At 49.1% G+C, this 15,538-nt stretch overlaps 1 protein-coding gene across 9 annotated transcripts in view; it reads right to left on the bottom strand.

Annotated features, from left to right (window-relative positions):
• Positions 1–6,399, bottom strand: part of MYOCD (myocardin) — a 100,998-nt gene extending 94,599 nt beyond the window's left edge. For 5 of the 9 annotated variants that reach the window (XM_025428349.3, XM_025428340.3, XM_025428341.3 and 2 more), the window contains exon 1: positions 6,016–6,398. Coding sequence is in view for 4 of the 9 variants with exons in the window: in XM_025428340.3 (XP_025284125.1) it covers positions 6,016–6,070 (55 nt within the window). In the remaining 5 variants the exon portion in view is untranslated. Of the gene's footprint in view, positions 1–3,373; positions 3,528–6,015 lie in introns of all 9 variants that reach the window. The other 4 variants (XM_025428350.3, XM_025428347.3, XM_035716846.2 and 1 more) reach the window with 2 other exon arrangements.
• Between the last annotated feature and the right edge of the window lie 9,139 nt (positions 6,400–15,538).

The raw sequence follows: 15,538 nt of genomic DNA, 5'->3' as shown, positions 1-15,538 counted from the left end.
CTACTGCAAGGGAAACCTGTTTGGACATAGCTGTCGAATGAATGAATGAATGAATGAATGAATGAATATGTAACTCACATACAGTATTTTCCAGGTCAGCTTCTTGAGGACAGGGTTCCAATCCTACAGAGATTATCCCTGGGGTGGGGAGCACTCATGCCTGATACCAATTAACAACACGGACGCCTGGGTGGCTCAGCAGTTAAGCGTCTGCCTTCCGCTCAGGGCGTGATCCCCGGGTCCTGGGATTGAGTCCTGCATCGGGCTCCTTGCAGGGAGCCTGCTTCTCCCTCTGCCGGTGTCTCTGCCCCTCTCTCTGTGTCTCTCATGAGTAAATAAATAAAATATGAAAACAAAAACAAAACAGATTGAAAGAGTGAAAGGGTGAGCTGGCACCTAAGCAAGCAGCCAGGAAGGAGAACCATCAAAGTAAGTGCTTACCTGGGGTGGGGAAGGGTCTGCCAGGAACCTACATACAGAAATTCACCCCATTAAAGCATTCACAGTTGGAAACTGTGAGCTTCTCTGTCCAGAGCAGAATTTTCCATAACACATTTATCCAGCTAAACCTTCCCCATGAGATGCTGTGTGAATAAAGGTGAAACATATTGGAGAATCACTACTTTTTAAAAGTCCACAACCTACATCAGAACTAGTAAAGTGTTCCAGAAATCCTGAGGCTAAAGATCTGGTGTGGCTTTTCAGCATCCTCCGCCTCACTGTTAAAAATGTCCTGCCATGTAAACGTCGATGTCGTGTAGCATCAGTCTTCTGTGGACCATCGTGGTGGTGGTGGTTGGGGGGCATTAGGATTATGGCCATGTAATCCAGATTAAGGGAAAAATTCTGCAGAACAAAGTCTGCACAACAGAGGGATTGTGGGGTTAAGGAGGTGGGAATAACATATTAGAACGCCCCCGCCCCCCAAGATGTCCATGTCCTCATCTCTGGGAACTATGAGAAGGTTACCTCCCATGGTCTTATAGACTGAATTGTGTCCTGCTCCTCCCTTTCCAAATCCATATGTTGAAGCCCTAAACCCCAATGCCATGGTATTTCCTTTGGGAAATATTAGGTTTATATGAGGTCATGAGGGTGGGCCTCCCCTAAAGGGATGAGCACCCTTGTGAACAAGAGAACCAGAGAGTTCACCCTCCCTATGTCTCCCCTCTTTCTTTTCCTCTCTGTGCCATGTGAGGACACAGAGAGGAGGTGGTCATCTGCAAGCTGGGAGGAGAGCAACTCGGACTTCCAGCTTCCAGAACTGTGAGGAAATAAATTCCTGTTGCCTCGGCCCCCTAGTCTAGGATATGTTGTAGCAGGCCATTCGGACTAGTAAGACACATGACACTGGGGATATAATTCGGGTTGCTAATCAGCTGACCTTAAAATAAGGAGGTTATCCTAAATGAGCCTAATGGAATCACAAGATTCCTTACATGTGCAAGTTAGAGATTTGAAGATGCTCCACCGTTGTCTCTTGAAGGGATCATGAACCAAGGAATGCCAGTGCCTCTAGCATCTAAAAACCAAGATAACTGATTCTTTTGTAGGGTCTGCAAAAGGAACACAGGCCTGATACCACCAGGATTTTAGCCCAGGGAGACCCTTCTCAGACTTCTGACCTCCATAACCACAAGACAATAAAGGTGCATCGCTTCAGGCCGCTAACTTTGTGGTAATTTGCTACAGCAGCCACAGGAGGTGGATGCCACTGCTGCTGAGTAAGGAATTAGTGGCAAAGAAAGAATTAGTTCAGCTAGGAGAAGTTTTCACAGACACCCAGAGTGAGAATTAGCCCTTAGCTTCCTTTCATTCTGCTTCAACCAGTAGAAATTCCTGAAAGTTCCCGATAGGATAAGTTTTCCCCAAATTTTAAAAATAAACCAACTGGTCATTTCAATAGCAAGGTGGAATCGAGGAATGGGTAAGATATTTGTGCTCCAGTAGGCTTCATCTGGAAAAGTGGCCTTGAGTGAAATACTGAGGCAGCATGTGAGCACATGAACAATTATCTTAGAACATCGTGTTAATTATGAAGATGACAGGTGCGGATTATTCATTTATCCATTCGAGAAATACGTATTGAACACCTACTGTATGCCCAGATCCCTGAGAATGCAACAGTCTGAAAATATCGTGGTAATGGTTTTACGAAGCTAACAGTCTTCAACTTTTCGGCCATTCATTTTGGGGGAAAAACCAACACCTCAAGTCTTAGAGATGGAAACGATTGCAGATTCAACCAAACAGAGTCAGCCACTACTTCTCTAGCACCTGCTTTGCATGTGCCTTGGCTTCTTTCAGCTGCAGCCCCCAGTCTGGGAGCCCCTGCACCTGAGCACCAGCCAGCTGGTCTGCTGAGCTTCTCGCCCTCTGCCTCCCCAGAAAGCCCGAAGAGATGCTCCCATGTTTTTCCTCAACCTACATGCTGGCTCTACCCCAGGTGACGCAGCATTCATACTCTTGACACCTCTCATTTCATTTCAAGTCTCCTCTTTCATGCCTAAAATGCAAGTTTTGCATTTTGAGGAGCCTTTGGGCACCCAGAGTCTCGAGAGCTTGATGGGATATTGGAGGGGGTGGCAGAGAGTGCTGGTCAAGGCGGCTTGGATTGAAGGCAGGGTTTGCCGGAAAAAACACAGAAGGACTAGTTCGGTTTGGATTTCAGGTAACAGTATGCCCCTAATTTTGCAATAGGTTAAAAAATTAATCCTTGTTTACCTGAAATTCAAATTTAACTGGGCATCCTGTGTTTTTTTTTTTTTTTTTTTTTTACTTATTAAATCTGATGGCCCTAAATTTGTGCAGGGGAAGGAGGCAGGATCACGGTGGATACCAGAGTCTGCCTTTGCGTGGAGTGTTTGAATCAGAAGAGGAGACAAAAAGCAAAAGAAATAAGCAGTTCTTTTGAAGGGAAATCTATGAATGGCCCTCGCCCTCTCCTTTTGATCCTTGGTGCATGGTGTGTGTTTGCATGTGTGTCTATATCCATATATTAGAGTCGGAGTTTTGTTGCCACGAGGATTATGGTATTGAGGGAAACCACTGACAGTGATACTGGTTAGAGATCTTGACAAAACAAGCGAGAATTTTTTAAGAAGGTAAAAATATGATCAGTCTCAAAGGAATATTACTTATTGCACTTGTATGAAAAGTCTACCACCATTTATGTCCAACAGCTACATAGCCCCTATCACAATTTTGTTTGTTCCCAGTCTTTGTGTGCTTTCATAAAACCACAAAATGTTATGAAAGGGTCTGCGAGATCACCTAGTCCAAACCTGACACAATGTTAAGGAACCAAGACTCAGAGGGAGGAAGTGACCCCCCTAGGGTCACACTGTCAGAACAATATTTTTCGAGGGCTTACCAAGTACCAGGCATTTTTAAAATGCCCTGCTTGTGGTATCACAGTCAACCGTCACAACAACCCTATCACCGTTATTTGGGTGAAGTAAACCACGGCAGAGGGAATTATGAAATCTATCCAAGGTCAAGTTTATACAGCTCGAAAGTAGAGGCACCTGCAAAAAAAAAAAAAAAAAAAAAAAAAAATCCAATCCTGAGCTTGGCTCAGGATTCACACACTCAACCATGTAACCCCACAACAGCCTCTCAAATAAGAGGAGTTTATAACGTTAAATATATTAACACATGTAAAATTTCCCACTTTGCTGCTCCTGTAGCAGGATTTTATCCTTAATACCAAGGTCACTCGAGCACGGTTTACAGAAAGCCGGTTGGACGTCGCTGCCATACACACCAATTTCAGAATCAAAATGGTCATCTGCTCACTTTTAAAAAGGCCCTACAGTATGGGGTGCCTTGCTGAGATCAGAGAACAACTTACTTGCATTTATTTTTGAAATAATTTGCCTTGCTGTGGCTTAGTCCCATTTATTTTTTGAAATAATTTTAATTAAATAAGTAACACCAGGGTTTATCATCAAAGCAAACACTGGCAGGAGAGTTTAGTGAATTTACATTATGAGTAGCTCACGAAAGAAAAGAAAAAAGCCAGGAACACAAATCAAAACAGAAGAGGCTTCCCTGCCCACGGTTAGCCACAAAATAAATGGAGTTTGCTTGGGAAGAGGCAGGCCCTCTTGCTAGCAAGCAGGCCGTCTAGCCAAGGTCTGAGGTGGTGCAGCTAGACTTGCAATTATATCCAGGAAGAATCATCGAGGTCTGCAACACTGCATTACTTAGCCGCACATGCTGCTCGCTTTTCTGCTTGTGCAGATTATCAACCCCTTGCATCTCCAATGACCAAAGCACTTTGTCCACCTCCAGACCCCAGTTTGGCCGATTATCAAAAGGTGGAGGGTTAAGCATGTTCCTATCTGCATGGATATCTCATGTTTTCCTGAAGCTACTCTTCCTGTGACACAAAAGCCTGTCCAAGCTCAGGAAAAAAAAAAAAAGAAAAAGAAAAAAGAGAAAGCAAGTTGGCAACTGGACTTCTCTGAAGCTCCAGGGTGTCTACCTAGGAGACACCAGGACTCCACTGACCCACAGACAGGAATTAGGAACAGGGAAAACACGGTCTTCCTTTTCCTCTGCACTTTCCCCCCCAAGGCAGGATGCCTTGATTAGTTCCATAAGTCGGTTTTGCGATTTTACTATCAAGTACTTCAAATCCTTTTAGAGGCAAACCAGCCCCTCCCCTACCCAAAAAAACTGCCAAGGGTGCAACTGAAATGAGCAGTGGCTTTCCGCAAAACAAATCCGTATCCTCTCTTCCTCAGAAAGGTGGCAGTGTTGCCTTGCGGTTTTGACCAAATTACAAAGCGGCAGAGTCTCTAGCTCATTAAGAGATGACCAACCAGCCACAGAAGCTCCAGAAGGGTCATCTCCCTGCAACAGCGTAGAGCCTTAGGAAACCTCCAGTGGACCCCACGGACATCTAAAAGCCAGAAGCGCCCAAGGAGGTCGCAGACCACCCTCACTCTCCACACCCATGCTTCTCATTTTTGAAACATGAATCTCAGGTGAAAGTAACACCGAGTGGTCCCATTTACAAGAGCTTTGAGAACATCCTAAACGAGGCCCGCATCCTGCTAACACCTGTTACAGGGAGTGTTCGGGTAGGAATGTAATCCACCTTCTGGGTAGAAATTTTGCCATTTATTGAGTGGTTTGCCACCACTTTTATAAAACCAGTATTACACACTGTGCTACTGAGATCAAGAGCTTAAGGCGGCGAGTGTCTCCCTGTCTAAATGGGGAGACCCACACGCTGGTACCTTCTGTGGGCGCCTAAACCAACCCTTGGTGGGGAGCCGCTGCACTTCCCGGCTGTCCCTTCCACTCACCTTCACCCGGCGACCTCTCTGAGAAGTTTCTCTGTGCGCCACTAACACAGAAATTTGGGGGGAAATTCTCCATTTATAAATATCAGATGGTTTGGGAAAAAATATTTGTGGCACTGGACTTTTTTTTTTTCTACAGTGATGTCATCCTAAATACTTGGTGTGCTCCAAATTTGCTATTTTTACTTCCCCCAAGTGACTTTTTTGGGAAATACATTTGTTTGGATTAGCTACATTTTAAGTGACCCTGTATCTATTAATACACAGCATCAGGTTCATCTTCTCAGCGGTTACAACTGATATTATGTAGCTCTCAAACTCGAAATCCCTTATTTGTTCATTTTCAAAGTTGGCCCTTTCAGAGGTACCCTTCCAAAATTTCTATTCACAGATATGGGGTGCGGGTGGGGGATGAAATAAAAGAATTTGCCTTTTCACAAATCAACCAAACAACAACAACAACAACAAATCGCATCCGGCAACTCAAAGCATCGACCACGGAAGACATCAAAGTCCCCCACCCCCTCCTCCTCCCAACCCCAAAGTCAAATAAAAGTCTTCACTTTCGAAAATGTGCTCTGGGAGGACCAAGTGGCAGGAGCCAAGCGCCGGCTCCGAGACGCTGGTTGGAAAGCAGTCCAGGGTGGCGAGGTGCGGAGGAGGAAAGTCAGCAAGGATTTGCTAAGTGCCTTAGCCCTACCTGATCTGAATTTGCTCCTAATCAGCAAAGAGTGCTGAGACCCCAGGAGTGTCATGTTGAGGCTCAGCGAGCCGCTGGTCCCTTGGCCAGACGCCCCCTGTCTTCCACCGGGATCGGGCTCCCGGGAGCCCCGCTGAGCGCAGCTAACGACCCAGAACTCATCCAGCTCTCCGGGAGCGCCCGGGGCAGGAGGACCGAGGACCCCGCGTCCCCGCAGAGCCGGCGGCTCCCCCCTCGCTGCGCGGGGCTAACTGACTCCCAGCGGGCGGGACCCTCCTCCTGCTCCGAGGCCGCCCGGCCGCGGCGGCATCCCAGGCGTGCCCGGCTGATGTCATAGGCTGCCAGCGAGCGCCGAGGATCGCCACCGCGCCTTTATGAAGGGCCCAAGTTTGCCATCTGATACTTTTTTACTACTGACAGCAGCTCAGCCAATCAGGGGCGGCGAGCGGGGCCCGGGCCGCCGGGGGAGCGGCGGGAGCGGGGTCCCCGCGGGTGGGCGGCGCGGGGGGGGGGCGCGGGGTGGGTGCGAGGCCCCCCACCGCATCCCGGCGGGCAGGACGGGAGCGCGCGGGGGAGCGCGAGGGGCGCGGGGGGCGCGCGGGGTGGGTGAGAGCCCCGCATCCCGGCGGGCAGGACGGACGCGAGCGCGGGGAGCGAGGGGTGCGCGGGGAGGGAGGCGGGTGGATGCCAGGCCCCCCACCCTATGCCGGCGGGCAGGAAGGGAGGGCGCGGGGGAAGCGCGGGGGGCGCAGGGGGCGCCGGGGGCGCGCGGGATGGGTGAGAGCCCCCCACCCCATCCCGGCGGGCAGGACGGGCGCGCGCGGGGAGCGTGGGGGGCGCGGGGGGTGGGTGCGAGGCCCCCCCATCCCGGCGGGCAGGACGGGCGCGCGCGCGCCTCGGGGCGCGTGGAAGCGAGCGGGGCTCCGGGCGCGGCGCGCTCCCAACTTCTCCCCGCGTTCCCGGGCCTCGGGGCGCAGGCAGAGGCCAGCGGGCCGCGGAGCCGCTGAGAAGCCAGCCTTGCGTTTTCCCGGGATGCGCACTTTCCGGGATGAACCCGACTCTGTGGACGCGCAGATCCAGCCCGCGACGCGAGGCCCTCCCTCTTGGGTGGTGGGAAAGACACATTAGGGAACGGACGCCCTGTGCCCCCCACCATCCCGTAGGGTCTTGGGAGCAGGGGATGTCAGGGCTGGGGTCGGGCTGTGCTTGCAAAGGCTCTAGGCTTTTCCTACGCATGAATCCCTCCTTGGAGGGGGTGGGATGGGGTGAGGTGGGGGTAATCGGAACCCCAACTGAATTATTGGACATCTAGGATGTGCCAGCGGTTATAAGCTTTGCCTGCTCTGAAGGGGCTCCAAATTAGCAAAGAAGGCTCCTGGGGAGTTAAAATGAAGACTCTAGTTTCAAGAAGCTTGCTCAGTAGGTGGTAGCAGCAAAAACAAAACCCAAACTGTGTACCTACGTGATGTTGGGTTGAATTTACTTGCAACCTTCTATGCGCCTGGGCCCCAGGTCTCCTGGATCACATACATGACTGCTTAGGTCTCAGGAGAACGCAACCCTTGAAAGGTCAGTGGGTGACAGGTGAAGACCCGATAGGACAATAGCTCCTAGGACAGATTCCAGCACCCTGAGTTCAGACCTCTGCCAGAATTCTCTGAGCCTCGCCCTCACGCTTTGGATCTGACCAGTGATTTGTGTACAGAAGGCTTTCTGAGTTAGGCCATTCAGTTCCTGCCTCAGAAGGGAGGCAGAGCTGGCCGCCTGGGGGGCTCAGTGGTTGAGCATCTGCCTTTGGCTCAGGGCATGACCCCGGGGTCCTGGGATCGAGTCTCACATCAGGCTCCCTGCAGGGAGTCTGCTTCTCCCTCTGTCTGTGTCTCTGCCTCTCTGAGTCTCTCATGAGTAAATAAAATCTTAAAAAAAAAAAAAAAGAGGGGGGAAGCAGAGCAATCCCACTCATGCTCCCATTGAGAACTGGGTCCTGGAGGCAGAGGCGGTGGCTTACAGGATGGGGGGAGACACAGGAGCACCTGGGTGACTGGTACTTCCATACACACAGTGTGTTATTTTCCTAGTCCTGCAGTAACAAGTGACAGCTTTAGTGGATTAAAAGGACACCAATTTATTACCTTGCCGCTCTGGAGGTCAGAAGTCTGAAATGGGTTCTCGTGGGCTAAGATCAAGGTGCTGTCGGGGCTATGTTTCCTTCTGGAGGCTCTAGGGGAGAACGGTTCCCTACCCCGTTCCAACTTCTAGAGGCCATGCATGTTCTTTCGTTGGCAGTCTCCTTCTCCCATCTTCAGAGCCAGCAGTGGTGGGGACAGGCTCTCGTCCTGTCGGAGTAGCTCCGATCCCCACTTTAAGGATGCTTGTGATGAAATTGGGCCCACCTAGGGAAACCGTGGTGCAAGGTCAGCTGATTGCCAACCTTAATTCCACCTGTTACCTTAATTCCTCTTTGCTGAGGAGTGTAACAGACTCCTGGGACTGAGACGTGAACAGTGGGGAGGGGAGATGTTATTTGGCATGACATAGAGTGAGCCCTCCTTCTGCCAGCAGGTTCTTATCCCCAGTTGAGCCCTGGGGCTCCTGGTCTTCAATGGACAGAAGTCAAGGGGGTGGGGTGGGGACCCCAGGAGCCTGGAAAGATTCCAGTGCCTTGGAGCTGCCCATGGCACAGAGGTGCTCCGTAGGGAAGGGACCAGTGCCACGGCGAATATTGCAAGATGAACTGAGTAGAGAGAGAGAGAGAGAGAGAGAGAGAAAAAAACTGTTCTGGGCAACATTTAAAAACAAAACAAAACAAAACAAAAACCCCAAAACAAAACAGATTTTTATCCTGAGCGCCGCAGGGCCGAGAAGAGGTCCACGCAACCTGGCAGAGAATTCTTTTTCAGCGAAAGTTGTGAGGGAAAGAGCTGAAGCCAGCATTGAAAGTAAGGGTCTGTGTGACCTAGGGAGTTGGACAGGAATACATTGTTTTTCCCTCCGCGGGTCTGAGTGTGTGTGTGTGTGTGCGTGTGTGTGTAGGGGAGCTTGGTTTCTTTTTTGAGTGAGTTTGGGAAATGCTGGTAACCCAAACGTCAATTTTCCCATCACAGCGCAGAGCTGCTGACGTCTGCCCTCTGAGACTTATGCGCCACCCCCCCTCCCCCCGTGTGGAATATCTCTGGATATAAATATGCTCATATAGAAGCTCATCCTTCCCTGTCTCTATGCAAGCTTTCTTTTGGGAAAAAAAAGGGACAATTTGGAGAGGATGTTCCCAAGGGGAAAAGATCTCCGAAGCAGCTAGGAGAGCAGCAGGCCAAAGCTGCGATGGCATGCCACCAAGCTCTGTCCTGCAACTTAACCACCATGGTGGCACTTGTCCCACATTGTGCGACCCTGTGACTTCTCTCCCGAGCCTGTGCTGTAAGGTGGTTGAGCTGCCTGCATCAGGGAGGCCTTCATCTGACTCGTAGCTCCCTCTGTGACCTGGAGTGAGTTTTCAATGTCTTTCTGTAACATGGTGTTGCACATATTTACTTCCAGAAGGGCTGGGAAGTTTAACTGAGATAGGACACGGGGAGCACCCAGAACAATTCTCCTTGGTGTGTTTTAGGTCCCTCTCTTTACCATCCCCTGACCTCCAATCATTCTTGATGATTCCAGGCAACCCTGGAAGCTTTTGATACAGCTTTCCTTTACTTCACCCTGAGTTATCTATGAGTGTGTAACAAGTCACCGCAAGTGGAGCAGCTTAAAACAGCACACACGTGCTTATTCTCTCATGGTTCCTGTGGGTTGGGATTCTGGGTGTGCCTTGGCTCAGGATTTCCCAGGGCTGCAGTCAGGGTAGCTGGCTGGGGTCGCGACCCCGTCAAACGCCAAGCATCCTCTTCCAAGCTCACTGGCTGAGTAGAATCCAGCTCCTTGCAGCTCTAGAACCCATCACAGCTTGCTCTGCCAAGGCCAGCAGGAGAATCTCTCTTTCACAAGAGACCCTTAAGAAGGACTTCCCTGATTAGGCCAGACCCACCCAGGATCACCTCCCTTTTGGTGAACTCAAAGTCACACCATTAAGGAACCTTCATGGTATCTGCAAAACCCCTTTACATTTGCCCAATCACATAACCTAACCATGGCCATGTCATTTGTCCCATTTCACCGGCCCCTCCCAGGCTGAAGGGAGATGGCTCTACAAGAGTAAAACTCACTGAGTCTTATGCTCTTCACAACTGTGGTCCCAGGCCTTCAGCCAGGTGGGAGTGGTTGTGTCTGGAGACGTGAGTCCACTGCACAGCTCAGGGTGGTCAGCTTGAACCTGGCCTTGTGTGGACCTCCTCGTGATGCAGGGAGGGAGCAAAGGAACAGCTCTCTTACGTGACCTCAGGACCTCCAGTTCTCTTCTTAGCACAATCCGCTCGCTCACCAAAGGGCATCACTGTCTTTTTGGATCTCATCATGTCCTTGTCCCCAATGCCTTTTCCCAGTATCATCTGGTATCTGTTTTCTCTTTTTTTTCTTCCACGTGTCTGATGAGCATTTGTTCCTCTTTTATCCAGTCATTGAAAGTGCAAGTAGGGATCTGTGCAAGCCATTTTGGCGAGTGCCCTCCTGGTAGACATCCAGCATGCACACGGGTTTGCAAACTCACATGATTCGAGCAAGGATAGGAGAGCGTGTGGGGGGCGGGGGTGTCTGTGGCCGACCGGACACACAGGCCCTGTCCAGATGGGGCAGCTATGACCTAAAGCTCTGGTTGATTCTGCCCAAACAGAAACTGATTGCTGTCCCCTCCAGATCAAACAAACAGAGAACCCAGGGTAAAATGTGACATGTATTGGTTTCTGAAAATGTGAATGAGTATTAGTAACTTCAAAAAACAAAGACAAACAAACAACAAAACCAACTCTTAAAACACCGTATGAGTCAACCACGGGCAGATTCAGGATGTGGGACCTGAGCCTTATACAATATGAGGTGGGGGTGGGGCTTTAAAAAAATGAGTGCAAAATCAGAAATGTGATGGTTTGCGAAAGTGTGACTTTTGGCCAAAGTTGAGAAGTTGAACGGCAACTAAGGAAGGCATGGAAGATTCGGATCCTTCGATCAACTGACCAGAAATGGCAACGCGGAAATGCTTCCTAACTGCATCCTGGCTTCCCTTCCAATCTAGAACTCTTTAGAATTTCCAGCCACTCCCAGCACCCACAGGGCCCATGTAAGTGGGTGGAGGGAGACCTGAAGCTGAGGCATCATTAACTTCATGGCAAATCTGTCTCTGGAGCCAATCAAACACATGTGCAAGCCAAATGAGGCTCACATACCTCTGGTCCCTAAAAGGCTCCATGGCCCCAGGAAGTAAACTCTGTGCTGCCAGTTTGAGGAATTACCTGTGTGAGGACCACAGCCTCAGCCTACTGCTTTGTTTCAATTCCAGAAGTATTTATTAAGTACAGACTGTGTTCTAGCACTGCAGGGGTCATAATGCAGCGGTGATCCTGGGCCTCTAGAGGCTAAGGTCACAGCGGCAAGGCAGCCCCAAGCTCCCCATCCAATGACATTATTAGGCTATAGTGGGATGAAATCTCAGATGGAACTCATGTGAGCCACCCTATTAATGTGACCTGTTTTCCTTCATCAAAGTGAATGTAGAAGGACTGTTGCCTCAGTTGAACATTCTTTAAAATGTAAAGGAAGTGGATTCGGTTGCAAGTAGGTGTCACAGCTCGTGTGTGTGTGTGTGCGTGTGTGCGTGTGTGTGTGTGTGGGGGGGTTGGGGGCACTGCCTACCAGCAATGCTTCCCACCCTGTCCCCCTCTCTTTGCACGTCTCCATCCTAGCTTGTGGCCAGGGAAAGGCAATGTGATTTGATCATTCTGGGTTAAAGCCACTGGGTCGGGCCGCATTCACTAGAGGGCAGGGTCACTGCGCTAAAAAGTCATGCATCCATGTGCTGCCTCTTCTTGGGCCTCCTTGTTGCTATGACTGTTGAGAGGGCGGGGAGGAGCATAGACCAGAAATAAAGAATGTGCATTCCGACACTGTGAGTATTCCTTCAGCTAGTTGGCCTTGAATGTGTGCAGTGACTGTTTCCTTGGGGTCCCGGGTACCTCCAAGGGGCCTGTTGCACGGCTGGGACTCGCTTGCCCTCAAGAATACGGGAGCTGGAAGTGCGTGTTGCAGAGTGGCACCCATGGTTGTCCTTCACTGTTGGATACATGGAATTTGCTTGATGCCAATTCTTGGGGCCACTTCCATTTGTTTTCTCTATATGTGGAGGGCACAGGATGTGAATAATCTTTGTCCAATAGCACCTTTTTAAAAAAGATTTTATTTATTTATTCATGAAAGACACACACAGAGAGAGGCAGAGAAACAGGCAGAGGGAGGAGCAGGCTCGCTGTGGGGAGTCCAATGCGGGACTCGATCCCAGGACCCCAGGATCAAACCCTGGACCGAAGGCAGATGCTCAGCTGCTGAGCCACCCAGGGCCCCTGTCCCAACGGCACTTATTAGTGTTTGTGCTTCTAGATTCTCTTGAGGGCCAGGCATTGTCAATCCTTTCCTTTCTCTCAAAACTCCTTCCACCTCTGTATTTTTTTCTGAAATTGCTCCCTAACACTCTAGACCCATAGAACCAAATGCTTTCTCTGCTGTACTTTCCCAAAAGAGCCCTGATGTCCATTGCAAGTTGAATGGATAAAAAAGATGTGGTGCATACACACAATGCAAGATTCCTCCGCCACCAAAAAAAAAAAAAAAAAAAAAAAAAAAATTGAGATCTTAACATTTGCAACGACGTGTATGGAGCTGATTTATGATGCTAAGCAAAGTAAGTTTTGTCACCGAAGTGATGTTTCTGAATCACAAGCAGGATCACTTTGCTTCCTACCTAAATCCTGCCGTGGCTCCCAACTGCCACACTCCTGAGGGTGCCATAGAAAGCTCCATATTGTTCGACCCCAACAAAGTCTACCTTAGTTCCTGCCCCTCCCATTTTATTGTCTGTCTACTAGCAATGATAAATAGTGTTATGAACACAGAGGCTTTTCTCTGTTTTTCTTTTCCTAAGATGTTTCATTTTTTCCCCGAGAATGCCTTCTTTTCTCCTATGTTGAAGCATCCTTCTTATATTTCACAGCCCAACTCAGATGACCTTATTCAGGAAATCTTCCTTGACAGCTCAGGCCGGGAGGCTCCGGCCCTCCTCGCTTTGCTACTTTCCTATCTCCTATGCACTCCTGTTATTGTATTTGTCAGGGAGGATTATCGATACTTTTTAACACAAAAATCCTTCCAGGGCTTTATGGGCCCCTGGGGGACAGAGACGTTGTTTTCATTCATGTCCATAACCCACTATCTATTTTCCCTTTTGATTTTATGTTGCTAGTTCCCTGCATGACTCATCTTGTAATAAACTGTCCTTCGGCCTAATTTCTGATTGAATTATTATATATAGACGGGTGTTTCTCGTCTTTCTCTTTATCTTCTCTTCTACAAAGAGCTTCTAAACTTCTTGAAGGCTGTGGCTACATCGTATTATTCTTTATATTCACCAAGGTGTCTTATAACAGGGCTCTCAAAGAGTAGTTGGAACAGGGGGTGGTGAGATGATGCCTGGGGTGTGGGGACTGTTTTGTTCTGATTCACTCCATTCACGCTTTCCAGAGATGACGAAACTGCTTTTGGTTCATGTGGTCTGATCTGGGAGTTTGCTTTTCCAAACCAATTTTTTTTTTTTTTTTTTTTTTTTTGCTTGGCAACTGGTCACATTCTGTTTTCCTGACTCCTTACTTTGCTCAGCATCCCTGCTGTCTCCTCCGCTCCCCAGAAAACAGAATGGAAACCCATAAATCCCCGACCTGCTTCAGATGCCCTCACAAATCCTGCATGCCTGGCCTCCTTAACCTGGGCCGCCTATTATGGCTAAGGAATAGTGAAGCACTACCCAGTGTGGGGTGGGAGTATGAGGGTTTGCAGGCAGCCGTACGACTCAGTGAGCCGCAATCACTCGAGAGCATTCCAAACTGCTTCTTTACTTCATCCCACGTCTCCAGAGCTGTGAATGAGGCAGGAGAGTTCTGGGGGACACCATGTGTGGGAAGTATTTCCCTCCCTCTGAAAACAACAGGGCCCACTCAGGGAGTTAGAACATGCTAAATAAAGCTGACATCTCACTATTGAAGTCAGTCCATTCCAAGTAAGAATGCCTGAAAAGGGCAAAATCCAAGTGCGATTAAAACCAGTTAATGATAGCAGGAAAGAAAATTCAGGGTGGGGCCGTGTTAGCCAACAACACCCTCACTCATCTCAGGAACCTGGTGTCCAGTAAAAAGAAACTTAAAAAAAATTCATTCATGGGGCACCTGGGTGGCTCTGTTGGTAAAGCACCTGCCTTCACGTCAGTCACGATCCCAGGACATGATCCCTGCATCAGGCTCCCTGCTCAGTGGAGAGCCTGCTTCTCCCTTTCCCTCTGCTGCTCCTCCTGCTTGTGATCTCTCTCTCCCTCTCAAATAAATAAAATCTTTTAAAAAAATCATTTATTTCAGCCAAAGGCCAAGGGATATTTGAATCCACTGGATGTTTCTGTAGCAAAATTCCTTTTTATGAACATACGTTGAATGGATGTGTCAGTTTTATAGAAATTGACCCGGGCATCTCTCAGACTTAAATGCACAGGGTGTTAAGACGGGGGTTACAACCCTTAGCATGACTCTTCTTGTAAGTTTTTTCTTTTTTCTAAATCAAGACTATCTTTTTTAGCACAGTTCTGGATGCGCAGCGAAACTGAAAGGAAGGCACAGGGATTTCCCATACACCATCTGCCACCGCATGCCCAAGCCTCCCCTAGCCAAATGGTCTGTTATAACTGATGGACCTATGGTGATATATCAGAATCACCCATATTCCAGAGTCTCCATTATTGCTCACTTCTGGTGGTGTATGCTCTACGGGTTTGGATGAAGGGCTAATGACATGGATCCACCTTATAAAATAGTTTCACTGCCCTAAAAATCTTCTGTGTTCCATCTCATTCACCACCCTCCCAGAAGACTTTTCCGTTTTACAATTGTACTATTTTCCCCAAGCTTCAATTCAAATGCACCTTTACCTTGTCGAAGCCCTTCTGAGTATTTCCCTTTGTGATCCTCATAGCCATCCTGTGAGGTATTGAAGACACTTAAAAAATATTTTATTTATTTATTCATGAGAGACACAGAGAGGGAGGCAGAGACACAGGCAGAGGGAGAAGCAGGCTCCCTGAGGGGAGCCCAGGATTACGCCCTGAGCCGAAGGCAGACACCCAAGTGCCCCTGAGGATACTTTTTGATGGCTGGAGTAGCTGCCTTAGAAAAGAGGGGCACTGAGCCACCAGAGGTTGTCCCTCCAGGTAGAGGTGGAGCTAAGACCAGGTCTTGGGGCTCCCCGCTTCTGTGGGACTGCTCTTTGTAGGAGCTTTTGCAGCCTCTGCTTTAACAGTTGACTCAGAAGCCTGCTTGTTTCCCTCTCTGGGTATCCACATGCCCTG

Source organism: Canis lupus, chromosome 5, assembly GCF_003254725.2.
Source record: "Canis lupus dingo isolate Sandy chromosome 5, ASM325472v2, whole genome shotgun sequence".
Taxonomy (NCBI): Eukaryota; Metazoa; Chordata; class Mammalia; order Carnivora; family Canidae; genus Canis; species Canis lupus.
The sequence above is the reverse complement of the archived record's forward strand: the minus strand, read 5'-3'. Positions and strand labels throughout refer to the sequence as shown.